At 34.6% G+C, this 26485-nt stretch overlaps 4 protein-coding genes and 1 long non-coding RNA gene across 28 annotated transcripts; 3 read left to right on the forward strand and 2 right to left on the reverse strand.

The window, feature by feature from the left end:
• The first annotated feature begins 1744 nt into the window (after window positions 1-1744).
• On the forward strand, window positions 1745-3286 carry LOC111014545 (transcription factor RAX2). The gene is made up of 3 exons (XM_022289325.2): window positions 1745-1944; window positions 2030-2159; window positions 2536-3286. Exons 1-3 carry the CDS (start codon window positions 1809-1811, stop codon window positions 2954-2956), a joined length of 687 nt encoding a protein of 228 aa, XP_022145017.1. The 5' UTR covers window positions 1745-1808; the 3' UTR covers window positions 2957-3286.
• Window positions 3287-5483: 2197 nt separating this feature from the next.
• Window positions 5484-8293, forward strand: ATMND1 (Mnd1 family protein). 2 transcript variants are annotated; one of them, XM_022289253.2, is made up of 10 exons: window positions 5484-5643; window positions 6259-6339; window positions 6462-6578; window positions 6731-6769; window positions 6918-7025; window positions 7113-7175; window positions 7277-7328; window positions 7444-7488; window positions 7587-7666; window positions 7942-8293. In XM_022289253.2, the coding sequence occupies exons 1-10, from the start codon at window positions 5641-5643 to the stop codon at window positions 8008-8010; spliced, it is 657 nt and encodes a 218-aa protein (XP_022144945.1). In that variant the 5' UTR covers window positions 5484-5640; the 3' UTR covers window positions 8011-8293. The 2 variants fall into 2 exon arrangements, with proteins under 2 accessions (XP_022144945.1, XP_087982011.1); XM_088125885.1 differs by lacking the exon at window positions 6259-6339 and having other exon boundaries at window positions 5487-5643.
• Window positions 8294-8324: 31 nt separating this feature from the next.
• LOC111014495 (vacuolar protein sorting-associated protein 32 homolog 2) lies at window positions 8325-11151 on the reverse strand. 3 transcript variants are annotated; one of them, XM_022289255.2, is made up of 8 exons: window positions 10981-11151; window positions 10729-10835; window positions 10385-10484; window positions 9644-9729; window positions 9448-9539; window positions 9065-9179; window positions 8757-8976; window positions 8325-8609 (listed from the first exon to the last, which is right to left on the reverse strand). In XM_022289255.2, exons 2-7 carry the CDS (start codon window positions 10798-10800, stop codon window positions 8785-8787), a joined length of 657 nt encoding a protein of 218 aa, XP_022144947.1. In that variant the 5' UTR covers window positions 10801-10835; window positions 10981-11151; the 3' UTR covers window positions 8325-8609; window positions 8757-8784. The 3 variants fall into 3 exon arrangements, with proteins under 3 accessions (XP_022144947.1, XP_022144946.1, XP_087982010.1); XM_022289254.2 differs by having other exon boundaries at window positions 10729-10838; window positions 10981-11148; XM_088125884.1 differs by lacking the exon at window positions 10981-11151 and having other exon boundaries at window positions 10729-10857.
• A 1108-nt stretch (window positions 11152-12259) lies between these two features.
• On the forward strand, window positions 12260-17842 carry LOC111014498 (uncharacterized). 21 transcript variants are annotated; one of them, XR_002601848.2, is made up of 12 exons: window positions 12261-12471; window positions 12555-12682; window positions 12778-12897; window positions 12980-13076; window positions 13183-13356; window positions 13452-13524; window positions 13917-14001; window positions 14627-14723; window positions 15314-15672; window positions 15783-15888; window positions 16423-16466; window positions 17491-17842. It is a non-coding gene; the product is annotated as an uncharacterized LOC111014498 (long non-coding RNA). The 21 variants fall into 21 exon arrangements; XR_002601844.2 differs by having other exon boundaries at window positions 12260-12471; window positions 15783-16466; XR_002601849.2 differs by adding an exon at window positions 14314-14457 and having other exon boundaries at window positions 12260-12471; window positions 15783-17778.
• Window positions 17843-21433: 3591 nt separating this feature from the next.
• Window positions 21434-23062, reverse strand: LOC111014526 (zinc finger CCCH domain-containing protein 49). The gene has a single exon (XM_022289305.2). The coding sequence runs from the start codon at window positions 22990-22992 to the stop codon at window positions 21835-21837; it is 1158 nt and encodes a 385-aa protein (XP_022144997.1). The 5' UTR covers window positions 22993-23062; the 3' UTR covers window positions 21434-21834.
• Window positions 23063-26485: the final 3423 nt, after the last annotated feature.

Below are 26485 nucleotides of genomic sequence, written 5' to 3' on the forward strand. Positions count from 1 at the left end.
GATTAAAGACTCATAAATATTAATTATTTGTAGATTTTTAGATACAATCTTTATTTAGGACAAAATATACTCTTTTATAAATATATATATACAAAAAGTTTGAGTGGATTGTTTATTTAGTTTAATATGTCTTATAATATATACTTTTAAGAATGATTATTAAATGGTTCGCGAGTTGATTGACAGTTAATCAACTAACAATGTGCCCATTGTTGGCTGATTTTGAAGGGTTATTTTGCATCAAAATGAATACCTTTTGTTTATCGGCAAATGAAGCTGCTTATTATTCTTTTGGATTATTTTCTTTCATACTTCATTTTTTTTTTTAGAAAAAACGTGACTCCTTAAAATTAAGGAGAACCCTCTCCCTAACACTATCAAATATTTGACAACTAAGATAGATAAATGTAAAAATAAAAATAAAATAAATAGGAAAGAACGAAATTGATCAAATGAGACGTCTGTCATGTGAGATCTCTCCTTGTTTGGTTTAAGTTTAGTTGATGGATTGATTTTGAATGTTGTCATTTTAATTTATTTTTAGACTAATTTATTGTCTACATATATGAATAGATTACAATATTTGTACTGTTTTCAACATACAATCAAAGGATTTTTATTGTTTTTATATTATGTGTTAAAATTTTTAAAGTAAAAAAGCACACGGAGATAAAGCAAAGGTACATCTGATTCCTATAAGTTTAAAATCAAAGTAGATATTAAACTATTTATTTACTTTTGCTTTTTTCAAGAGCTTAAAATCAAAATAGATATTAAACAAATTGTTTACTTTATTATTTTTTAGGTTTAATTATTTAAATTTTATATTTTGGTTATTTTAATTTCAGCTTTCTTTTGTCTATTATGATTCCTATATTTTTAAAACGTCAATTTAATCATTGTACTTTTAAAAACGGATCACTGAAGGATCATGACACATTCTATACACAATTAAAATCCTTACAAAATTTATAGCAATACTTTAAACAAATTTACAAGTTTAATTGTTAAGGATCCTACATTCAAAAAATAAATGGGCCTAACAAGATTTATAAGACACATCGACTATATTTTTCATTACCAATTGATTTTAAGATAGAACTGTATAAATTTATGGTAGTAATTGTGAGTCCAAAAGAGCTACTTTTAAGATAAAAGAGAAACACATATCAAAAATAAGATATAATGTGAATAAAATAAATAAATAATATAGAGAGGGTCAAATGAGAAACCGTGTAAAATTCCATAATGGGTAAAAAAAATAGTAACAAAATTCAGAACCATTTCGTATTTACGCCTTGAATATGCAACCATTTTTTGACAGCAGGAGCATGCCGTCTCCATGCTCTCCCGCATGTGCATCCTCACTTTGACTACTCCCCCATTCTCCCAACGCCAACCCAAAATTAAATAATAAATAAATGCCATTTTTAAAAATATATCATTATCTTTTATCATTTTTCAAAATATGACAAAAGTAAATTTTAATTAGTCTCTACGTGATTGTATAAATCCATTTATACTATCTTCCTAAATTTTAAATTTCTTTTAATACAGTAATTAAGATGGAGCTTCGGACTATATCAAATTTTAATTACCGATGAATTAAGTTCATCTTATCGTAAATTTTAAATTCCTTTCGTGCTATTTTAAATTCTATTGAACAAGTAAAAAAAAAAAAGACACTTTTTAAAAATATTTATTATATACTCGCACCAACAAAGTAGAAACGCATAACCTTTCTCCCATTTCCATGGTGGCCGTGCCCTCTCTCTCTGATATCTCTCTCTGTTTTTTCAGTCATCGCCATGGGAAGAGCTCCTTGCTGTGATAAAGCTACTGTGAAGAGAGGGCCATGGTCTCCTCAAGAGGACGCCACTCTCAAAAACTACATCCACAAACATGGCACTGGTGGCAACTGGATTGCTCTGCCTCGTAAAGCTGGTTCACTTCTCTCTCTCGCTCTCGATCATATGATCTGATTATGGATATTTCAGTTCATATTTTTTTGTTTTTTCCATCTCTTTAGGCCTTAATCGCTGTGGCAAGAGTTGTCGTCTGAGGTGGCTGAATTATCTTCGACCAGACATCAAACATGGAAGTTTCACGGAGGAAGAAGATAGCGTTATTTGCACTCTCTATTCATCCATTGGTAGTAGGCAAGTTCGGCTTCCTATTAAAATTATTAAATTTACCAAAAATTTACCTTTAGGCTTTAATTATTAATTTATTGTTGAAACAACTTAATTTTGGTCTTTTATTTGATTGGAAGTTCAAAATTCACGAGAAAGGAGAAGAATTGTCTAGTGGAGTTTTTGTATAATTTAGAAAACTTAGTGGGTATAATTATATTTATATGTTAATTTCAAAATTCCCGAGTAAGTGGAAGCCGGTGGAGCAAGCTGGGACTGAATTAAATTTATGGTAACTATTATTCACATCAATTTTGTAGTTTAATGGTGATTCAGTGTTTTTTTCTGACTATTGATTTTTATTTTTATATATATAAAATATATATTTGTTGGTTTAAATCAGGTGGGCTGTAATTGCATCACAATTGCCTGGGAGAACCGATAATGATGTCAAGAACCACTGGAACACCAAGTTGAAGAAGAAGTTCAATTCAGTTTCCGAAACGCCAAATCCCACGGTTGCCGCCGCCGCCGCCGCCGCCGCCGACGGCCACCACAATGCCACTACCGACATCACATTTCCGGCCAACACGCCGCTGTTTCCCAACGCCAACATTCTGTTTTCCACTCCTCTGAATTTCGACCCACAAGAATTTCCCACGATGGACCGGTTTCCGACGACAGAGCAAACCCAGATCCCATTTTCCGGCAATGGCGGCGGCTCCGACGACGGCGAAATTCTACTAAGCTATGGGTTTTATCAGTACCCTTATGAAGATCATCTTGCGGAAGGATTATTTGACGTAAGTTATTATATGGGGTAAATTAAGGTTTAAGGAATAATTAATTAATTAATTAATTATAGTAATTGGAGTGGGGAATTTAGGACTTGGTCAAAAAAGAGAGAGAGAGAGGGGCATTTTGTGTTGGTAGAGTTTGTTTGAGTTTGATGATTCATTTGTGTAAGGAGATGAAGTCAGCCAAGACTTTGTTTGTTTCTGACTGGTCAGTGGTCACAAACCTCGTGTTTGTTTTATCCATTCCCACAACAAAGAAATTTCCTCTTTAAATTTGACTACTAGCTCAAAATGTCATGTTTCCCTTTTGAACTACTACAAAAAAAAAACGCTCCCCTTTTTCTCCACTATGATATTAATGTTATTAAGTGTGGCACCAAAGTCTTGTATATTTCGCTATAAATATATATATAACCATACATTCTAGAAGGGGAAACGGGACTTAACTTAAAATTTCACCATATTAGTTGATTCCGACTTGATTGCATGACAAGTGACAGATTATTTAATCGACAAAATGTATTTTTAGTCTTTATTGATTTAGTGGTAAATAAGGGTTCTCATGATGTGACCTAATGGTCAATAAGAATCAATGTAATAGCAAATCGTCAAAACGAACATAGCTCAACAGTAATTGGCATATACCTCAAACCAAAAGGTTGTGAGTTCGATCCCCATCCAACATGTTGTACAAAAAATAAATGTAAATTGAAAAGAACTGTGAGGGAATAAGTTCAAATCATGGTGGCCATCAACCCATAATTTAATATCCTACGAATTACGTAGACAATGTATCGTATCATTTTCCATCGTTGTAAATTATTAACTTGTTCTATGATTTTTTTTTTCTGGAGAGTGTTTTACATTAAAACTGCGTCTTTTTTAAAATTGTTTTTGTACTTTTTCTTTAGTCTACGTCAATGTGGAGGTGTGAACAGTTTGTTATGAGCCAACAATTTCAATACTTACTCAACAATATCTGAATTTAAAATTTAAAATTGATTGAGAGTCATTTTTCTCATTGGATTGGTAATTAGGAAATGGACACTATTTTAATTTTTTCAAGGAATTTTCCATCGCTTTTACACAAGGAAAGCAAAGATGTGTGATTAAATTGTCTGTTGTGGACAACTGTAGGTCCCACATGAAACAAGAAAAATGATAAAATAATGAAATAATGAAAACTTTGGTCTAAAAGTACTTTAATTGAACAAATATATACCACAATTGAAAAGCAGCTAGCTTTTCAACGTTGTGGCTTCATTACCGACTAACAACGGCATTATATACAATACAAACACATTGACTTTTGGGCCTAATGATATTGACCAAAACGATTAGACTTATGCTTATGCGCTAATTACGTAATTAGAGTTTACATTTTTTGTCTTAAAATTCAGTTTACACTGTTATATTTTATTTTGATATCTACCCATAATATTTACGAAAGTTATTTTATTTTAGTTTGTTAACGAAGATTCGTTTACAGTACTGTTACTTTATGAGATTTAAACCAATTGATTGGGCTGATTTATCTAATCACAATATTGGTTTTGATTAGGAAGATCATTGGTTACTTTTTGTTTGAGTTCAATAAATGAGGTGAAAATTTTTGAACACTTAACCTCTGGATCAAGATATATGACTTAACTATATTTATGTTGGCAAGTAACATAAAATGAAATTGTTGAACGTGAAGGTTGAACATATGGCATGTCATACTCGAAGGGTGACAACTAGTTGTAGGGACCACTAACTGAATGAGGGGAACAATTAAGGGAGCACGTGGCCTGGGCACCTGCAGTGTGGCACCAGAGATGCAGCGCATCATGCAACTAGCAATCTGTAGAGGGATAGGGTTGCAGGCAACGGTACGTCACATCCAGTAATATCTCCCAATTGTCTATCAGAATCTCGTACAACGATGAGCCATGCTATGCCACATACAAAACGTCATTTGTGGTCGGCCATGAATACCTATAAAAAGGGAGAACCACCACGACCATAAGATAAGTGAAAAATCAATCACAAATTTCATAAGATGCTCTCTACTATTTTGTTATCTGATTATTAATTTGATCGTCGAAAAATATTAGGTTGGACACTGTACTAATGTCGATAATCGTTATTACAGGCTAATTTATTCGACGACTACCCATTCTTAAGCATACACGAATCTCTCTAAATTTTAGAATCGATAGAAGTAATAACATTTTAAAAGTTTCACTTGACTGCATATCTATAAATATCTTCCCAACGCAAAAATTAAACATATATTACAGTCTAGTGAATTTTTTCAATTTAGTTTCTTACTATTGCGAACATTTAGATAGATAGGGGAAGAGAGAACATTTTCTAATTCAAATTTATCAAATGTTTATTTCTTTTCTTTTTTCCGAAACAGAAATTCATCAAATGTTGTACTATATAAGTTATATCGGTCAATTTCAGTATTCACAAAATTGAAAATACATCAGGATTAAGGTTTCTTTAAACGTAATAAAGTAATAATGATAATAATTGTACTTCTTAGTTAGAAAAATTAATAACTGTATTTTATCGGAGCGGATTGAGCGAACAAGTAAAGTAACTTTCCCGCCTTGCAGAATGCCGTACACTCCCCCCGCACTCCTCTGAGTCTTCTCGGACACTCTTAGTCTGGGTTTGGGAACGCTCTCGTCTACTACTTCTTCGACAAACAGCGAGGATCAATGGTAACGATTATCCTCAAACCCTAATTTACGAATTCTGTATCACCTTTAATTGCCGTATATTTCTTCTGATTAAGTCCGTTTGTTACTTATTTTTACACCCGTTCACGTGGAATAGTTGTGATTTTCTGTATACTCGAAAAATCGATGAATTGATGTATTAGATCGCGGTCTAGGAAAATATTCCGTCGCGCTTGAATTGTGTTAATTTCCGCTCATAATGTGCGAAAAACTTCCATCGAGTGTGGTCCTTTTCTAGTGTGTGTTGACAGATTCATTTTTCTTTACCCCATACCTTGGCGTGGAAGATTAGCGTTGGACAATTTTAGTTGCTCTGATGATTCTTAGTTTGAGCATTTAATGTGTAAAATCTGAGGTGTTATCTAAATGTGTTCTGTATGTTTGATAACGAGCATTTTGCCAGACGGATCCTTCATTATTAAGATGGATTTTTCCTAATAAAATTTAGGGATTTACTAGGTTTAATACGGATCACTCGTTTTAGCTAAAATGAGGGGTTACTACTCTTCGTCTGATGACTTCGACAAATATCAATTCTGGATACCGAGTTCGTAATCTAACATTTACGCAATTATTGGAATTTAATTTGAGAAACAGTCTAAGAAAAGAGGTCTTTCCCTGGAAGAGAAGCGTGAGAAGATGCTTCAGATATTTTATGATTCTCAAGACTTTTTCCTCGTGAGTACACTTGCATTTTTATTATTGAGTTTTGGAAGTCCTGCAATTTCATTTTCCATTCCTTTTTTATTTGAAGGTTTCATATTTTCTGGACACTATAAGAGGCTTCATTCTCATTTCAGCTTAAGGAGCTTGAAAAGTTGGGTCCCCGAAAAGGTGTGATTTCTCAGTCAGTGAAAGATGTTGTGCAAAGTTTAGTGGATGATGACCTTGTTTTTAAAGAGAAGATTGGGACTTCAGTGAGTAATAGTTTTGAGATGAAACTTTCAGTCATCCATTCCTTTGTTTCTCCTACTGGCACCATGACATTATTGTTTGCATATGTGTCACTATGCGTTGTGATTGTGATTTTCAATTTACTATATGTTTGTGTATGGTTTTGTAACTTCAGGTCTATTTTTGGAGTCTACCAAGTTGTGCTGGTAATCAGGTGAAGTCTACATTATTTGTTTTTGTTATTTGTTCTACTCATTTCAAAAGCTTGACTATCTATGATGTTCAAGCTCACTATAGTTAAATCATCTGAATGTTCATTGATTTTTGACTTCCAATATACATCATGGCTTTATCCTGAGCAGCTGCGGAATGTATATCGTAAACTTGAATCTGATCTCCAGACTGGTAAGAATAGACTGGAAGAACTTACCGAGCAGTGTGATGCATTAAAGAAGGGAAGAGAGGAATCTGTGAGTAGTTGCGTCTAAAGCGAATGGTAATTTAAATTTATGAAAATCCCATCTTACTTTGGTCAGGAATGCTTTCTTTCATGCCAGGAAGAACGAAAGGAAGCCCTTGCCGAATTAAAAGCCATTGAACTGAAGTATAACGAGCTAAAGGTTCTGCTTGCATTCTTGATTTTATTATTTTTTGAAGAAAAAAACCAATCACTATAATCTTTTCAGTTTTCACCCTAGTTTGACAATCTAGTCACTACCAGGTTGAGATGGTACAATATGCAGATAATGATCCAGCTGCCTTTGAAGCAATGAGTTAAGTTTTTTTAGCATCTTTTAGATTTCGACGACAGAAAAAGGGTATCAACTGCTTAGTTCTTGAAATAGCTGTGTGCTAAATTAGGAGATCTTATGGTTGTGAATTTGACAGAAAATGCAATTGAAGATGCTCACGCCGCAGCCAACCGATGGACAGGCATGCATTCTGCTCATAAGCTGCCAACTAATTTTCCATTCTTTCCATCATACTTGCCCACTTGTAATGTTATGTTAACTTTGGTTAAATGCATGCAGACAACATTTTCACTTTGCGACAATGGTGTTCAAACAACTTTCCACAGGCCAAAGAACAACTAGAGAACATGTACAAGGAGGTAAACCATATTTCTTTGGCAAAAATGCCGTCTGCTAGAATTAGAGATATGATAATATAGCACGCACGTCATTTCATCAAGTTCCTTGGTCTTCAAATTTTTTAAATCTTGCTTTCCATTATTTTGAAAGCAGGACAAGAAATTAATTTATGCTTCCCAAAAATGAGCACTCACACATCTCTCCCCTAGTAAAAAGAGAGAAAAAAAAAACAAAAGAAAAGCAAAGGTTTCAATGTCTTTGGTTAAGAGTTATCTGAGTTATCCATGAAATGCAGGTGGGCATAACGGATGATTTTGATTATTTGGAGTTGTCGCCAGTTCCTCTGAGTTCAGTTGGCGATTAAGTGGGCAGAAGCTTCATGCTCACATAACCGCATGCTTTATAATGTCAAAGTGATTCTAAGACAACTACTGTAGAACATGGGCGGCTTGTTACCTGTTCATCATTACTGTAAATAAGAAACGTATCAACTCTTGAATCAGTTTAGTCAACAGATGTTTCATAAAACTGCAGTTTGTTATTTGTTTGCTTCTCTTAGGCGCTATAAGCAGTGGACAAAATAAATGTGATATATGAATTGGAACGAATTGCTGTGTTCCGAGTCGGGCAGCAGAGGTTTAACAGAATTTCAAGAAATTTATGGAGGACAGGATGCACTTATTTTCAGATAACCAACTCAAACTTGACACATTGCATTTGAGTAATTGAGGCACTTACAAATTAACTCCATATTAGGCCAACGCGAAACCATAGTAGTGGTATATTAATTTACATGGTATACAGGACCTAAGATTGAATTCGGATTATTATCTGGTATTATCACAAAGAAACCTGTTCATCAGGTTTCGCTGAACTTAGCAAAAAATGTTCAAATCTTTGTTACAACCTCAGGCCAATTCTTCACATAGCCTCTCGCTTCCAATATTCATCAGGCAATGCGACCTGAAAAGTTCCATAAAAGTATCTTAGTCTTGACAGCTTTAGGTACAATGCGCAAAGTGTTTTCAAGCATCATACGATCTATAAACATTTCATAGGCAAATGACACTAACAAATGGAAAGAATTCATCACAAGATAAGCCCAAGCACCTGCTTGAAAACCATGAAGGATATCAACTCAAAGTGCCATCTCAGCCTGCAGAGCTGCCAGCTCATCTTCTTCAGCAGTTCGTTTCTGTGGAGCAGGTCGAGCAGGTTGTTTGCCCGCTGGGACAGGAATTGGGGCAGCAGGAGCAGTTGTTGCAGGTTGAAGAAGTTGCTCCTCCAACTCAGCACCTTCTAGCTCTTCAAGCTCTGCTTCCAGTTCATCCTGTGCGTACAAAGAGGTTTAGTGAATGAAAAAAACTTCACAAACTCGCAGGGCAAACGGAAAAAACACACTGAAAGTGAATAAAAACCTCATCAAAATCAGCTGAGGCACCAATTGGATTTGATAATGCTTCTTGGATCTGTTTCATGTTCTCAGTTTGTTCATTGATCTCGTCCATCGTCTTATCCACATCATCGATATTCCTGCAAAAGAAGTATTTCAACCAATCAGGTTGATATTTGTACAAAAAATGATTCTTAGTTCATTTCTGTAATCCTTATAAAGCACTAAACATGCAATATCGTAGATATTATGGAAAAATTCAGGTTTCATGCATCATTATGCTCCCCAGCACATTATTCACAAGATTCAGTCCTCTGGGTAGGAGAAGAGAACTGAAAAATATGAACGGATTGAAAACGGTCATAAAGAGCAAATCATGAAATTACACCCAAACAATGTGTTACTCACGTTGCTTTCTGCATTGCTTTCATTGCAGCTGCCCCGGTCCTCAATGCATCTACAGTCTCAGTTGTGGCTTTTGCACCTTCTAATAATATCATCTGCAACACGAATATTTATGACTCACAAAGTTAAATAAACACACAGCAAAGCAAATATGGATACGTTTTACAAGTCTGATATCAGATATGACATCAAAGATCACCTGATCATGGATCCGCAATTGGAAGTTGCCAAGCTGCTCTATCTGCTGTTCATATAGCCTCTTCCTCTTCAAACATTGTATAGCAGCTATAAAATAAAAATAGTTAATTTTGACGCAACATTGCCAACTATAGTTTGAATCTCACACCATAAAATAGCTGATGCTCAACTGAGCGAGATTAAAATTGCAAATGAAATGTGGGAAAGATCCAATGTCATAAATATCTCCTCCAAAACACACAAGTACTTGAAACAGAAGAAGTTAACGATGAGGATTCTAGAAATTGTGATGGGAGATGTGAGAAATGAAAATGAACAAGTATAAGCAAATTATTATCTTTCACCAACAGTGAAAATGAACCGCAACGCCAATTTGGGCATGTAACAAACACAACTAGCAAAGCCAAAAATCCAAATAGAAGCATAAGTTACTTCCTTCGACCTGGAACATGGATAGTTAAAACCTGACAGTAACCAAATAAGGTACTTCCTTTGACCTAGAAATCCCCCAACTTTATAGGCACAATTTTAAATGCTAAAATGCTAACTGTGGCTGAACTTGCTAACCAAATTAATAAGTTACTTCCTTTGAACCCACACTGTTTTAATTGCTATGCCACTCTTGACGTTAATTATCAACAGTTAGCAAGTTCAGTCGCATCATTCTATATAATAAACAAGTACTTTAACGCCAAAATGTTTTGCTCAATAGTAAACTGCTAGTACTTTCTTACAATCATACCCCGCTTGTTTTTTGCTCTGGTATAATCTTTGGCCTTCTCAACCTCTGTGGCCGCCTTTTTCAAAAGTACTTTCTCCTTCTTCTCCAGCATTTCCAGTGTCTGAAAAACACAGAGCATAAAAGAATTCATTTCAGCATAAAGAATTCATAATATCAAAGGACAGAAATTAGTGATGTTCACATCGCTCAAAAGCAAAAAATCGATCGCGTCACTAATTCTAAAAGATCTTTCACTCCACCTCTCGACCTAGCCAAATTAGTGGTTCAAAAAACACTCCAGAATCCATTCAAAGACAAAAGAGAAGCGGAATTCAACTGGAAAGATACTCAGCACGCCACGATACCTCGTTTAATTTATCAAGCGTCGCCAGAGCCGTAGACTCCTGCTTAGGTTTACCAAAAAGCTTATTGAACATGGTGGATTGTCTGCGAATTCGAACCCACCCCCGAACTTCTGCATCAATAGCAAGAAAATAATCACTCGTGTCTCGTCTGAGCAGAAATCAATTGTCGAAATTCTACCAGAATCAGGATTGAAAACGGACGGTCAATTACCAAACTAAAAATACAAAAATTTGATGAATACATGTGTGTACCTGAGAACTGAAGAGAGGAAATCCAAGAGCGATCGGTGTCGCAAAACAGGATTAAAGAACAAGGGAAGATCTGCAAGAGAGGTGAATTTGATTCGGGTTTTGCTTAGGCGTGTTGTTGTAGTGTGGAATGGGAGAAAGAGGAAGGTTCATTGCCTTTTCTTCACGGCGTTGACAGGGTCGTTGGATTCCACGTCGATCAGAGCTGATTGGTCCCACGAAACACAGCACAAACTACAGCTACATCCGATTTTGAGACGGTGAAAGTATGACTCCAGTTGCCGTCTCTAGTATTGGGCTTAGATTATTAGTGAAAATGGGCCGAGCAAGTCGCGAGCTTATCTTTAGATGGGCCGACCGAGTTAACGTTTAAGTATTGGGCTTGGCTGATGGATGAAGAGATGGGCCTACGAGTTGCCGTTTTCAATGTTGGGCTTAGCTGATTGATGAAGGGATGGTCGCTGGATAGAATAGATGGATTTTAAATTCCACAGTAATTTTTTTAAATTAATTTATAGAAGGGTGTTTGCTCTTTATTGTTTCTTGTTATTCTTATTTCATTTAAAATAATCTACGAGCAAACTAGTGAAGTAGACGTGGAAATACGGGTGGTGTGTTATTTAGAAGTAGTTGGATAACTCCAAAGTAAAGTTTATAATTTTGATACAACGACTATAGATTAACTATGGATTAAAAAGTTTAATACAAAATCAATTTTTGAGAAATAAAATACTTTTGTTTCACAAAATTATCTTAAACTTACTAGTTTTCATGCAAGTCAATATTTATGGCAAATTGTGGCTAATAAAAACATTAAATTGACGACCAAGTAATACATTTCAAAATTCATAAATTTCAATAATATCTGACTTTATTAATAAATTCCAAATTTGTGTCATTTAACAGGAAAAATAACTGGGTAAAAAATTTAATATTTATCTATATTTGAGATATAATTTAATGAAGGACAAAGTTTATGGTAGAAAGTATCATTTCTTAAAATAAAAATAAAAAAGTGATATACTTATTGTTAAGGTTTGATAACTTTTCATTTTTTTGTGCATCTTTTGTATTTTTTTTTAGTACATCTATTGTATTTACAGATTAATTAAATTAATAAAGTTCCATTTGTTTTCATAATTAGCATTAATTGGCAAATCAACAATTTGAAAAGCCGGATGGTCAAAGAGTTTGACCGGATTTTGGGAGTTTTATTAATTAAGTCTAATTTTACAGCTTGGATACCACGCCACTTCTTTTTCCTATAAAACGCATGGTTCGACGCTTTCTTCTTCTTCTAACGAAATCGACTCTCTTGAACTCAGTTCTTCTACAGATCTCAAAGTTTCTTCAGATGCTGCTTCGCCTCCATCTCTCGTCGTCGTCATCGCCTTCCAGTTCGAGGCTTCGGATTTTAGAAATGTTTCGATAAAACTCATCAACATAAATGCTTTCACTGCACTTGTCTTCTATCGATCGGCGGTGGAGATGAACGTAATCACACTACTTGCCGTCTTCATTTGCTTAAATTTGGTTTCTGGTGCAAATCGAAACCCTAACCCTAACTGTTTTCATAGTGGTTTCACGTTTCGTGCCATGCAACGCCGTCGTTGGGGAACTATCTACTCTGCAAGGGATGAATGAGGCGTAGGGAGAGGCATAAGGTTATGAAGCGTGGTCATATTCCGATTGTAGTGTTTTGATGGTAGTGTGTGTGAGCGTTCTTCTTTTCACGTTTATTATTGTGTTGATTCTTTCTGATGGTAGTGTTCTGATACCTCTCTCAAAATGTTGCTGCAGATGGCGACGTTTCTGCAAAACAATGGTGAAAGCAGTATTTGTTAGGAACCGTTAGCGGTAGCCGTCATATGCCGTTTGTTCTCAAGCCCTCGTTCTTTCTGGCTTGCAACTAAGCGCCATGTAGGTGACAATGATCTATTTGCACTTTCTTTTCAAAGTTTTGTTTTCTTTATTATATTTCCCTCTCATCAGGTTTTTTCAGTAGTTGCAGGCTGCCTTTAGTTCGGTTGGATGTTATTCGTTCCTCCGGTATTGTTTCTGTAAGACATCAGTTCTCATCCTTACCCTCTTCAACCAATGTGAGTCGAGTTACTCTTTAATCAATGTTATAATGTAATTTTAGTTGTCTGCATCTCTTCAAATACTGATGTTTTCTACTTGCTTTCGTTTATTTGTGTTGTGGAGGTTTCCTCGCAAATCACAGAATTTGAGGTGTTGGCTAAAAACAGATTTTTCTCAACGTTAAGAAAGTTTTAAGTTTCTACTTAAGACCATTACAAACTGAGCGTGGGCTGTAAGCCAAAGAAAAAAATGCAAAAGAAGATGAGAGAGAATAGCAAAATCCTGCTAGCTGCTTGAGTAAGTAAAGAAAACTGTAGTTCTTGCTAATTTATTTTCTTCATATGAATACGTGTAATGGGAAGATAATTTTAAATTGTCTGATGTTCTATCAGCTTGTTGGGGAATACATCTTGATTGGAAGTTTTCCAGAAAATGTCGACGAGAAAAAAAACTGGAACCTACAAAGTAAGTGTAATCTTTCAAACGTATATTCTTTCTACGAGATACGAGAATATGTTATATATAATGTTATCCTGGTATCAACCATGAGGTGTCATGATGATTAATTAAATGTTCTTAAAGAAAAGAAAAGAAACTCAAATATAAAACTTTTATAAATAGAATGACTTGATTTCCTTTTGAAGATTTTTAGTTATAAATTTTTAAAGATGAAAGAAAAAGTTACTGAATATTCGAGGTAGATTCTACTGAAAAGTTTTGAATGCCCAACTTTCAAGTTAAAAGTTAATACTATTTTGTGGAGTTTGTAACTAAATAGACTTGTGACCGACCAATAAACCAATAAGGTGAACTTATTATACTAAATTCTTTTTTGGTTTACTTTTGGAAATAAACAGAACAGGTGCCTAAGATTATATTTGAGCCTGAGATGTACTCAAGAGATGCATGCTAAAGAACTGGTTATGTTATTAGGCTATTTTGGTAAGTTGAATTTTGCACCTTGTTTCAAAGTTGGTGTATTAATGAAGTTATTAAAACTGATGTTTGCTTAGGATGTAATAAAATACCTTAGTTTTCTTTCAAGTCACTAAAGGTTGGTGATACGAGCTCTTGACTTTGTGAACTACTATGTTCTATTTGAGTCTATGCATATGTATTGTTTTCTTCAAAACATGGGTAGATTTACTTACTCAAATTGAGGAGAATTAAGTCATAAAAAACTCCTGGAAGACCATTTATTCTTTTGCCGAAATTAAATATTTGACTGCAAATCTGCTAACAATTGATCCGCAGGAGACCTAGTGCCCCAAGATGTAATGAACTTTAAGTGCAATTGACGCATGAAGAGAGGACCTGTAGTATAATTTGGATAATCTAGGCCATCTCCGACTCATACCTTAGCATATCCATGTAACTTTGGCAATGCAGGCTTCTCTGGTATCATGGTTTATGTACATAGAGTAGAATTTTGAATTTGGTTTTAAGGAACTAGGAACAGTTTTGTGGCGTGTTTCTTTTTTCATAATTTTCTTGAGAACTTCAATGATTTGGCCGTTGTGCACCCATCACATCTGGCTTATTCCTCTCCTTCTCTCCCTCGTTGCAGTCAGCTGTCTATTTCTGAACTCTTTGGCACAGTCAAAAGTATCCCCTTCATGTGGAGCTAGAAGACAAGGCTTTGCGTGCCCTCCCAAGAACTCCAGGTATCTACGTTTGCAAGTAAAATTGGTGATTGCCTTTCATTTTGTTTTGGACTTTTGAAGGTTAGACTTAGATTGTTTTACCAGCCAAATGTACTGCATCCATGTTAGAAGCATACCACTTGATGAAATTCTAGAGGCCTAGCCCAAGTAGGAGAATCTGCTTTTCTTGAGCATTATTCATCAATGACTATATTTCTCAATATGTCAATTTTCAAGCTTTACTTTTCCTATCCTTTACTTTTATTCCTTCCAATGAGCAATTTGTTCTTAAGTATGTTACTGCGAAAATAAGTATTTTGTCAACCATTATTTTGATGTTGATTCATTAATCTGCCTAATCTGCTGTCTTCCAATTGTATTCATAATTGACAGAAAATAATCTTGTTATAACTGTAAACGCTTAACTTGTTCTCTCCTAGGAGTTGGAAAAGTCTATGCTCTAAAACGTTTTGGTGTCATGGTGGAGGTTTATTGTTGCTTTTCATGCCTCCAATTTAGCTGAACGCGTAATATTTAATTTGTAAGGGAAAACGATAATGTTCGGTTGTTTCTGTGTGTAAGTTGCGCTCATATCTAGTTCAACTTTGTAGGCTATGGATGGAAATTTTTATGGAGCTCTTGGTGATGGCCAGGATGATTACTTAGATGAGACCGTAAATATGGTATTATTTATACTTCATGACAAAGGAGTTGTATCCTAGTAATTTTAATATGAATTGCCCATTCATTTAATGCTATACGTCCATGCCAGTGATGATCCAAAATCTTTCACGTCATTCCATTCATTTCATGGATCTCATTCCTCTTAGGTGATGCTCCTCAGCCTAATAATTGTCTAGCTATTTTAAATTTTTAATGTTCTATTTTAAGTTGTAAAGGGAAATTGAACGAGGAATATGATTCAGCTTCTATGTGTTATTGATAAAATTGAAGCTCTTGGTGAATAATGGTATGCCAATATTATTTCTTCTAGTGATATTTCAACTCTCTCCCTTCAAAATTCATTGTATGATATTCTATATTTTTTTTAACTCTCTGTTTATTCTTTTGTTTTCGAAGTACATATATAGGTAAATTTCAGTCGGTCTTTGCTTGATTTAGACACTCACCGGCAGTTGGACTAGATCAGATCAAATGATCTCACTTGGAGGAAAGAGAATTCGGGGTAAAAAAAATCTAACTAAACTCTATTTCACGAATACAATCCCGCTGTCACGTCATTTACTATTTTTCAAGTCCTTTCGTTGAATTTTGTTGCTTGGTCACCAGTTCTTGATCTATTATGCTGGTTGTAGTGAATTTAGATGGTCGAACATGGATATAACGTCCAATTTTCTATTCTAGCCTCCACTCAATCTTCACAAACACTTGCTTCTTTTACTTGCAATCTAAACATTATTATTTTATACCAAGACTTCATAAATCTTTTACTTAAACTGTAGGATTAATCCCCGCTCAGGATGTTGAATCCGCACCTTATTGAGTGTGCTAAATATCATTTAGACTATATTTATGTGCACACATTATTTTCCAAAATCCATCACATTAATGGATGTATGTGATGTATTAATATATACATATATATAATGTTGCTCATAATCTTGCATTGGTTTAGGAGACTAAGATAATCTCAATCTTCTTGTATCGTCTATTCACTTGAGCCCATTGATTCTCCCATTTTTGTGCAAAAATTTGGCAGGACGAAGGTTATTGCCCCTACATCTTCTCAATGGTGGTGAGCTTGTATGACCTCAATCTTGCAACTGCTTGGCTGCAGAATTATTCAATCAACCTATTTGGCATATATTATATTAACGTATACAGATTTGAAATAATGGCATCCATCTATGATCTATATAAGAATTTTTTATTTATTTTTATTTTTTGTTTATTTTTAAAGCAATCGTTGCTACTTAAACCCAATATTAACTAACTACTTTTTATTACAATTTTATAAACAAATAATGGACTCATCTTATAAAACTTCTTACAACTCTATTGAATTTTAACGTTCCTTGATTTTTTTGTTTCTTTGGTTTGCCGTTAACTTAAGCTTTTTCTCTCTTTTTCCCTTTATTTCTTTATTTTTACTATTCTTGATTTCTAGTTTTTGTTAAAATACAACATTAACTATCCAAAAATATAACACTAACTATCTAGAAGCTTCTTAGAATTTCTACACATTTCTCTTACGGGTAATAGCTAGTCATTCTAAACAAGATGGTAAATAAATATTTAAAGAAAAGAATCTAGAAATATCTTAGACATTTCCCTTAGGTTCCAAGGAATTCTAGAAAATTCCTATGGATAAGGATAGATTAATTAGATGTGTCTAGAATATGTAAGATCCAAAAAGGGCCTAGAAAAATCTATCAACTTGGGCTCCAAGGATCCATCTCCTATTTTGATAGATGTTTCCCGAAGAAGGTGAGAAAGTGTGAGAGTTTCAGTGTCCATCTTTCTACTTTCCTAATAAAAATATCTTTCTTCAAGTGGTTGTCTCTTTCCTTTTGTGCTAATTTAATCAACAAGTGGTATCTGTCCATCTTTCTACTTTCCTAATAAAAATATCTTTCTTCAAGTGGTTGTCTCTTTCTTTTTGTGCTAATTTAATCAACAAGTGGTATCTGTTGGAGAAATGAATGAATGGAGTCAAAACAAATACTAATCAAAAGGAAGGAATTGGGCCAAAATATAAATTAAAGCCCAATTTACCTCACTTGTCTTTAGGTTTTGTTTTATAACGAAACTTTTTTTTTGTTGCTAGGCGTCTACCTAAATTTTGGTCGTGGGAATTGAAGGTTTTGTGTTGGTGGACAAACGTGGCAATGGCAGCAAGTAGAGTTGGCAGAGAACAAAACGAGAACTTGATCTATAATGCGTTGTCAGCAGCCTATTCTCGTGAGGTTTTTCATTATGTATTCCTAAATAGCTATCGTTGTAGTGCTTAGAAGCTATGTGATCATTGTTGTGGCACCTAGAGAGAGCTTTGTAGAGCGTTTGTGAGACCCATTGTATTTATCCCAAAATTATAGTAAAATCCGTTGTTGCGATAGACAGGACGTAGTCCATAATTGGGGTGAACCAGTATAAATTGGTTGTGTCGTTTTCTGTGCTTCCCTAGTATGACTTAGTTTTCACTAAAGAACTGTGGAATGGTAAAATATTATTGAAACCATTTTTTACAAACGAACATGAAAAGAAAATGGAAGAAAATCGTTCTTAAATATATGCATATTCTGTTGGTGGTATAACTATAGTGCATTTATTTTTATTAGTTATATGATTATATATATTAGTACCGATTTTACTTTATTTACCAGGCTTATTCATGTCCATAATTCATTCTAATTATTTTTAATTATTCTTGAAGAGTCGGATTTTATAAACAAATTATTCAGTATTTTTTTTAATAATATTTGATACTTTACTTTTAATTTATTATTAACTTATAACATTAATGTTTGACATGGAATCATGTAATGACTTAAAATTTTAATTGTTTTTTAACCGATTACTTTTTTTAGTACAATAGGTGGAGGTTAGAATTCAAACCAACAACCTTTTGATTGAGTTATATATGTCTTACCTAATTGAGCTATATTTAGGCTGAATGTCTTTACTGGAACTTTCATGCATTTCATTTATTCTTAAAATTTTCTTCTTTTTGTATAATGGTGTAATTAATTAAACCGGAAATTAATTTTTCCCCTTTTCTAAATAAATTAATTTGTTATTCTTCGATAGTGAAATTTGTGTAAATATGCGGTTCATATGTGTCGATGAAATTAACTCACTTTTGCCTCTTTTTTTTTTTAATTATTCTTTTAATCTCAATATTAATTAAATCTTGGCATATATGTCTAGTTCTACTCTAATCTCTCTTCCATTTGCACCTCTAGTGACTAATCTATTCTTTGTAGCACTGGACAAATTATGTCACATTTTAAATTATTGATTTTATATTTATCTAAAAAAATTTTGGTTGAGTTTTTCGTTGATATTTGGATGGGAAAAGCCGTGACTACTCACCAACCAACTTTATGAACAATCGTTGGGAAAAGTTCATTCACTACAACACCGTACTTTTTTTTTTTTTTTGAATAAAGACCATAACAAAAGAAAACCCAAACACTCCGCAGCAAGCCGTTGCGAAACCTCCAGCGGCCATTCCTCGATGCAGAACACGAATTCTTGATTCTGTAAAGCTCTTCGTGCTAAAATGTGAGCGACGTCATTTCCATCTCTCTTTGTGAACCTGTAAGTAGCATGCAAACTTCCCTGAAAAAGAAAGAATCTGACAAATTAAAGACACTCAAAGAATGGGTCTCTAACTGAACCGGATAAATCCCAGCATCCATCGCCAAACGGAGCCCTTCCAACACAGCGAAAGCGAAAGCCTCTGCTTCATTCACAGATGCAATAATACCCAAGCCTGCTGAAAGTTCATTTGGGGAAAACGACGCATCTGTTTTGACTTTGAAGGTACCTTCTACTGGGGTTGCCAATTTGGAGAATTTATTTGCTGATTTCTTAGCCTGACATATTGTGAACTGTTGACATTTTAGGAATTATTGCTTGCATGATCTAAATCTGGTGTAGGAAGGTTGGCTGTTCTGTATGCAGAAATATATGAAACCACCCATTCTGCTAGCTCCCGGTTCAACTTGCTATCAGTGTTGAACACTCTTGCATTTCTCTGATTCCAAACCGCCCCACAAAAAGACCACCCATTCTTCAAAATCTGCCCAACTGAGCAAGTCTCTGTGATGCATCAAGTTATATAAAATATTAATCGAAATTAAAAATAAAATATCGATAATAATTTTTAGAACAAAACGAGTTTAGAAAGAAGCAACTCGACTGCCTTCACTTATTGGCGTTTCGACAGCCCACTAATATTTATTAAATGTTTTGTTCTTTCCAGCAAACAAAACAAAAGGTCTCTTTGGTTGTAAACTCGGATTTTGTTTTTTGTTTTCAGATCCATGGATCCAGCGAATACGAGTTTGAGAGGATTTTAGATATTTATTTTTTAAAACTGTTTTCGGATTCTGTAATTCAAACAATAGAAATTCTGAAAACGATTGTTTTCAGATTTAGAATTTGAAATTTTGAAGATGCAGAATTATATTAAAAATGATAAAAATTTTGATAAATATATTACTTTCATATTATAAACTTTTGTTAAAATAAAATATAATGTTTTCTAAATTATATAACCTTGTAAAATAATAATTATACAAAATTCATAAAAAAAATTTTAATAAATTAATTAATATAAGTTTAGATTAAACTAAAATTTAGTTTGCAAACTACTCAAGTTTACAAATATATTACTAAACAATTTTTTAAATTGAGATTCAATTACCAAATCTGCTAGCACACATCAACAAATATATTACTAAACAAATATATTACTAAACACATATTGAACAAATTATATCCAAGAATACAATTTTAATTTTTATAATTTCTGTTTTCTGACCATACGCAGCACACCTAAGTTATCCCAAAAAAAAAAAAGAACGAAGAAATTTTAATCTTTTATTCAAACGTCTGGAACAGAGGGTCTTCTAATTTATTCTTTATATAATTTTAAATTACCAAACGCACTTCATTATTTATTTATTCCATTATTTTTTAAGAAACCAAATAATGTTTATGTTTTAAAGTTATAATTATAATTACTTGATGAAGATGTTCCTCAACCGACAATTAAATTTTTAAACAGTGAAAATGTGAAAATGTAGGCCAGAACTACCTTCCCAAATCAGCTAACATATAAAACAAAAGCAAACACGGGTCTAGAAACACACCTAAATAGTTCAGCAGTAATTTACATATACTGTCAGGGAGAATTCGAATTTACATAGACTGCCACGAATTCTTCCAACATGTTTGTACTTAAAAAAAACCACACCTAAACAAGAATTTCTAAACTAAGATTGACTGTGCTCAAGTTTCGCAATATATTAATTCTGTCGCAGATTATTTTTCCAACCACTGAAAAACCATGTCCCTCATTGCTCTCTGATATCTCTATCATTAGATTTATCAAATAAAAGTCAAAGATGGACAGAAAAATCAAACATCTACAGCTGGCCCACCATCTCAATTAAAAAGTCATTAGCCAAAACCAAACCCACTAATACGGCACCTTACCTATTGTAAAAAAAATAATCACACTACTAAGATGACATTACCTTAAATTTTTAAATAATAAAATCCAATGTCAAATATATTACCAAACTTCATTTCTTAAGTGCTTAAAACAATTTTGAAAGCATTACAAGTCCACAGTCTTATCTCCTCAGATATTTTACACATTTCCACCAAAATTTAAGAGGCTACAATAAAGGTCCACATAAAGAACTACCTCAATTTTGTCCCATATTTTAATTCCCCTTTTCCACCACACCTCAATCCAAGTTAGAAGCCAACTTTATAAGTTCTTCAAATCTTATTCCTGCAGGACCGACTTAAAAAAGTTTTGTCCAAATCAAATACTTGAGAGAAAAGCAACAAAAGATAATCATATTTCTAATATGTTCATGAATACTCAACCCAAAAGGATATGGTCTAACAAGATTAGTCAGCAAACTGCACAGTTCACTCAATCAAAACAATATTGAAGTCAATATCCCTATCAGCACACTCAGTGTGCATCAATCAATAAAAATCTGCTGCCCATAATCTTTGGTCAACAATTTAAATCTAAGTTCATCCATATGATTGCATTAGAAACAAGATTAACTTACAATATAATCACAATGATCAAAGTAGAGAACTATTAGAAGCCATGATCCAGAGGATCTACAGTCACTAAATTACCTATACATCAAGTCAGACGGATTTCTCTTCTCCTCCATCAAAATCTAGTTTCTAAATTTTTTTCCCAACTCAAAATCTAACAGCCATATGTACAGATATTTAAGGCTTACACAACTAAAAATTCAATCCTATCTCTTTCAGGTTTAGCTGCCTCCCATAGTGTATTTACACATGAAACAAAAGGCATGGCTTAAGCTAATTTTTTTTCCTTAAAATTAGAATTGAATGATGATTAGAGAAAACCCATTTGAACCAACCAAAAGTCTAATTTGCAGACTCACTTCACGAGCTCTGAGACCCACTCAACATCCGGTGCGCAGACTGAAGGACTTGAATCAACCAAGTCCAGAGAATTTTCCTTGCTCAGCTTCTCCAGCATCTTCGCTCTAAGCTCCCTTCCTGATTCGACTCGCTCCATCGCCGGTTCCTCCTCAAATCCATGGTCCAAGAAGTCTAGAAGCCCAATTCCATGACCAGTCGGAGCCCGAGTTGGTGTTGTTGGAAGGCTACAAAATCCGGGTCGGATTCGAGAATGGTAACTGGGAGATCCAACTTGGGCATTCCATGAGGAGGGCAGAGACTTGACCTTGCTCAGATGCAAGTTCCGGAGCGATGCGACCATTTCATTGATGTTGCTCGAGCCAAGAGAGCGGCCGAGCGACCTAGTCATCGGCGACAACGGCGGCGAGTCCACTGGAGTCGCCGATGGTGAAACAGACACCGGAGAAGACAAAAACGGCAGCGATTTAGCACAGGATCCATCCAAAGACTGCCGCAGAGGAGATTCATCATACGAATCGGGCGAGTTCGCGCTTCTCGGGCTCTGCTGAGGCAAAACCCTAAGTTGCTCAGGAGTGTGAGCGAAGAAACAGACCCTCCTTCTGCAGTTGGTCCCGTCCTTACAGGGCTGAGTCCGATAACGAGCAGGATGGAGCCAGCACTCAAACACACCATGCGCAAACTCGCACGAATCCCCCTTCTTACAGCTTCCTTTTCTGAAGTCAGGGCACGCCGTACCAGAGTAATTATACTTCCTCGGATCTCTCCGGCGAGCCTTCTCGCCGGGATGAGCGTACGGACACTCCGTCCAATCATGAGACCTCCCACGCGTGCACTTCCTCACCTTGAACTCGAATATACGAAAATGATCGCAAGAGTAAGCATCCACCGGAACATCCGATTCCCGAGCCAACATCTCGGAATCGGATTCAATCTCCGACTCGTTCGCCGGCGGCAGATAACGCTGTAGCGCCGCTAGGGCTTCCTGCAGATAATAGGGAGAATAGTCGCCGCCTCCATTGACATTGCCATCGGGACTCACCGAGATTCCGCTCAGAGGGAAAGGAAACCGCGTCTCGTTCGCAGGTTCCTCCGGTATCATCAACGGAGTTATGTGGACCACCGCCGCAGGGCGGTGGCGTTCGCCGAGCATCATTTCGTCAGCCGAAGAAGACGTTGGCGGTTTCGGTTGCAGACAAACACGCCTTGCCTAAACCACCGCCATACCCCAAGGCGTTTATAAACTACTTGGGGAGCAAACCTTCAACCAGGGTTGGGTTAACCCAACCATGGTTAGGTTAAATTAACTTAACTTCGTTCCAATTTTTACGCCTCAGTTAAAAAAAAAATTAAATGGCGACGGAGACGGGGATTCTCTGGCTACCGTCAGATCAAAAACAGCGGTTCCAGAGGCTTCCACGACCCAGATATTCCGTAACCTCAACCACCACGTGGCATGATCTCGTACCACTGTTACTCATCATACGATCACCGCGCTGTCTGATGAATTTCCCATTTCACATAATAAATAACACCATTTATATCCACCTTACGTAACCATTGGAAAATAAAAACAACTCTTTACTGCCTCCCAGAAATAAATAAATACAGCTGACCGATCGACATATCGGGCGATCATTTACATTTTAGTAAGTAAGCCGTATTGTCAAATAAGTAACCTTGTCGTTTTGGAAGAAAACGACAGTAAAAAGTACAGTAAAATCATAATAAATAATTGGGAAACAGAACTTCGTGACTTGTATCAATTTGAACCGTAAAGTTTTAATTGTTACGTAATTGCAACTATTCACGAAAGTACAGTAATAGTTTTTTTTTTTTTTAAATGAACAAGATATTTTACCCTGGCAAAGTATAATAATATGGTTAAATGGATTGAACAAGAAAAATCAAGTCTAAAACAAAATGTAAAACTTAGGTCGTTACTAATAACTAATAAATGTATATTTTCTGACTTGCCACAATTAAAAAGATTTGAGAACTATTTATTCTTCAATTTTCTATAAATCATCTTTTTTAGTTGCCATCTTTTTAAATGGGACAAGTATAATATGTTGTAAATATTTGATAAGTATCTTATCTTTTCAACGTGGAATATTTCAGATTGTAACTATTTCGATTAATCAATCTCAATCGAATTCCTTTTTTAATCAAATATTCTGTTTGAATTTATTCGTACTCCGATACTATATTTAGATTCATGAAATTACATCTCAAAATTTATTAACGGATGAAAGCAATGGACGGAAAAGAGTGGGAATAAAGAAAGGCTAAGAGGATGAGATGTTGGTAGTGATGGAGCAGGGACACATGGCGGCCGCAAGGGAGGGGGTGGTTGCCCTTTATTGCGGCACGTAAGTGCTTTGGCCCATGCCCATCCCTGCCCCACAACAACTGTCCTCTCTCTCACTATTTCCACTACATTCTGCACCATCTTCTATTTACCACTCCATTTACGCAAAACTTTTTTTGTTTTTAATGTTGTATCATTCGATTTTTATTTTATTTTTATTTGATTAGATGGATATTTTAGCTTGTTGAAATATAATGGAGTAGCAAAATATAACTGTAGTCGTTAAAATTAGACGGTGGTTGATGTAGAAATTTAACCTCCTCAGGTTTCGTCAAATTCGTATCAATCTTCAACAATGAAAGGATCGAAACCTGCAAAACATAATAGTATTGACACACAGACTCTCATACTAATTAAATCAAAATCGAAATAATTGAATATAAAGTGCAGGTGTTGTGAGCATACGTTTATGATTTAATTTACTCTCCTACTTATAGAAGTTGAATCTTAATCCATTTATATGAGTTAATCTTATTCTTTTAGGATTTACATAAGTTAAATCCTAATGCACTAAAAGATCTAGACGAAGTGGGTCTCATGCTTGCTTCAGGTCCGTTCGTTTCATTGCGGCCTTAAGGTCGAATTGAGAGTTGAAATAGGATGGCTCGGGTCGTCAGATACCGACCTCCTTTCGTGGTTCGTGCCCATTTCTTAGTTTTCTTTTGATCTCCTATCGTCTAGCTGTAAGTCACCCTTATTTTCCTACAATAATAGTATATTTTTAGTTCATAAGGTTAAGTGAAATATAATTTCACACGGACTATATCTTAATATTTATATTATATTTGATTTGAGCATAATCTAGTAGTTAAAGATATTTTTCTGCTTTTTATTTCGTGGTAATGTTTTAAAGAGGAAAGACAAATTACAGTCATGCAAAAATCGATTCTCTTGAAAAAAAGGTATGTACATGACCAAACTAAATTAGCTGTTCAGATCAAATCAAACTCATTAAAATTTTATTCGATTTGATTTTCTTTTTCTCTCTATGTCCAAATCAAACCAGTTTTTCCCCTTTTTTCCATTATCCCTTTAAGTAGCAAACGGTTCATCATTGGTCAAGATAATAAAAGTGGAAAATGAATACCAAACAAAAATAAATCAACAAATAAATTTATTTCCTTAAGACACTTACCTTGAAGGATTATAATAAATTTAATTATTTATTTATGAAATCTAACCTTTGGAGATTTTCCAAATTTGTATCAATTTTCAAGAATAAAAAAATTCAACAACTAGTTAGGTTATACACGAGTATGGTTCTAGCCATATACACCATGCTTGAATCAGAACGGAGTTTAATGCATGTGAATCATAACAAATAGGTACATATTTTAATGGTGAGGTTTCTCCCTTTATTCAGAGATATGAGAACTCTCGGGTTGACGTGATATCTTATATTCTCAAATATAGCTTAGGTTTTGGTGATAGTATCATCGCAGGTCGTATTATTGGACTTATCAGAGAAGTACAAAAATCAGACACGGATGCTAGCAGGTCGACTACCAAGCTCGATCGGCTATGACCTGATCAGCCAAGACTTGATCAATCGAGAACGGGATGACCATAATTTTATTGGGCTTTAAGTTTGATTGTGCCTTGAACTTGATCATACCTTAGACCTGATTAGACCATAGACGTATGATATCATTTGCCTGTCAAATCTAGCTTCATCCTCCCCATAATAATTTATATTCTACCAAAATGGGGCAATTATTATAGAACCCGCTTATTTGTGGTAAGAGGATGAAATGACATAGACATTAACAAAATAATAAATAACAATAGCTAAACAGTATTAAATAATAAATTTGGTAACAATTTATTTCTCAAATTTTAGTAGTTAATAATTTACTCTCTATAATTTAAATTAATTTGTAACAATTTAGTTTCAAATTAAGGGTAATCACCAAAATTAAGCGTCAATTTATCTTATATTATAAAGTGGCACTTAAAATGATTTTTATTCTCAATGTATCCTGCGGTGGTGAGGATTTTGAGCTATCCAAGAGAAATTTTAATTAAAACCAGCTATTACTATTTTCTACTTCTATGGGTTAAATGTAAATAAACCATACTATAAATAAAAATAGACTAAATCCATCGGATAATTTATAATTTTCCGTTTTTTTTTCTCTTCTTTCAATTTTAGTATTACAAATTCTAGATTAAGTTATTTTGTAAAATTGAGACGCTCATCCAATTATTATTTAGTAACACAATAAGAAATGTAGATATACAACTTGAACCTGCTATTTTTTTTAAAGTAACTTATCTG

The sequence above is a fragment of the Momordica charantia genome (assembly GCF_013281855.1).
Source record: "Momordica charantia cultivar OHB3-1 chromosome 6 unlocalized genomic scaffold, Mcharantia_2.0 BLBB01000006.1, whole genome shotgun sequence".
NCBI lineage: Eukaryota > Viridiplantae > Streptophyta > Magnoliopsida > Cucurbitales > Cucurbitaceae > Momordica > Momordica charantia.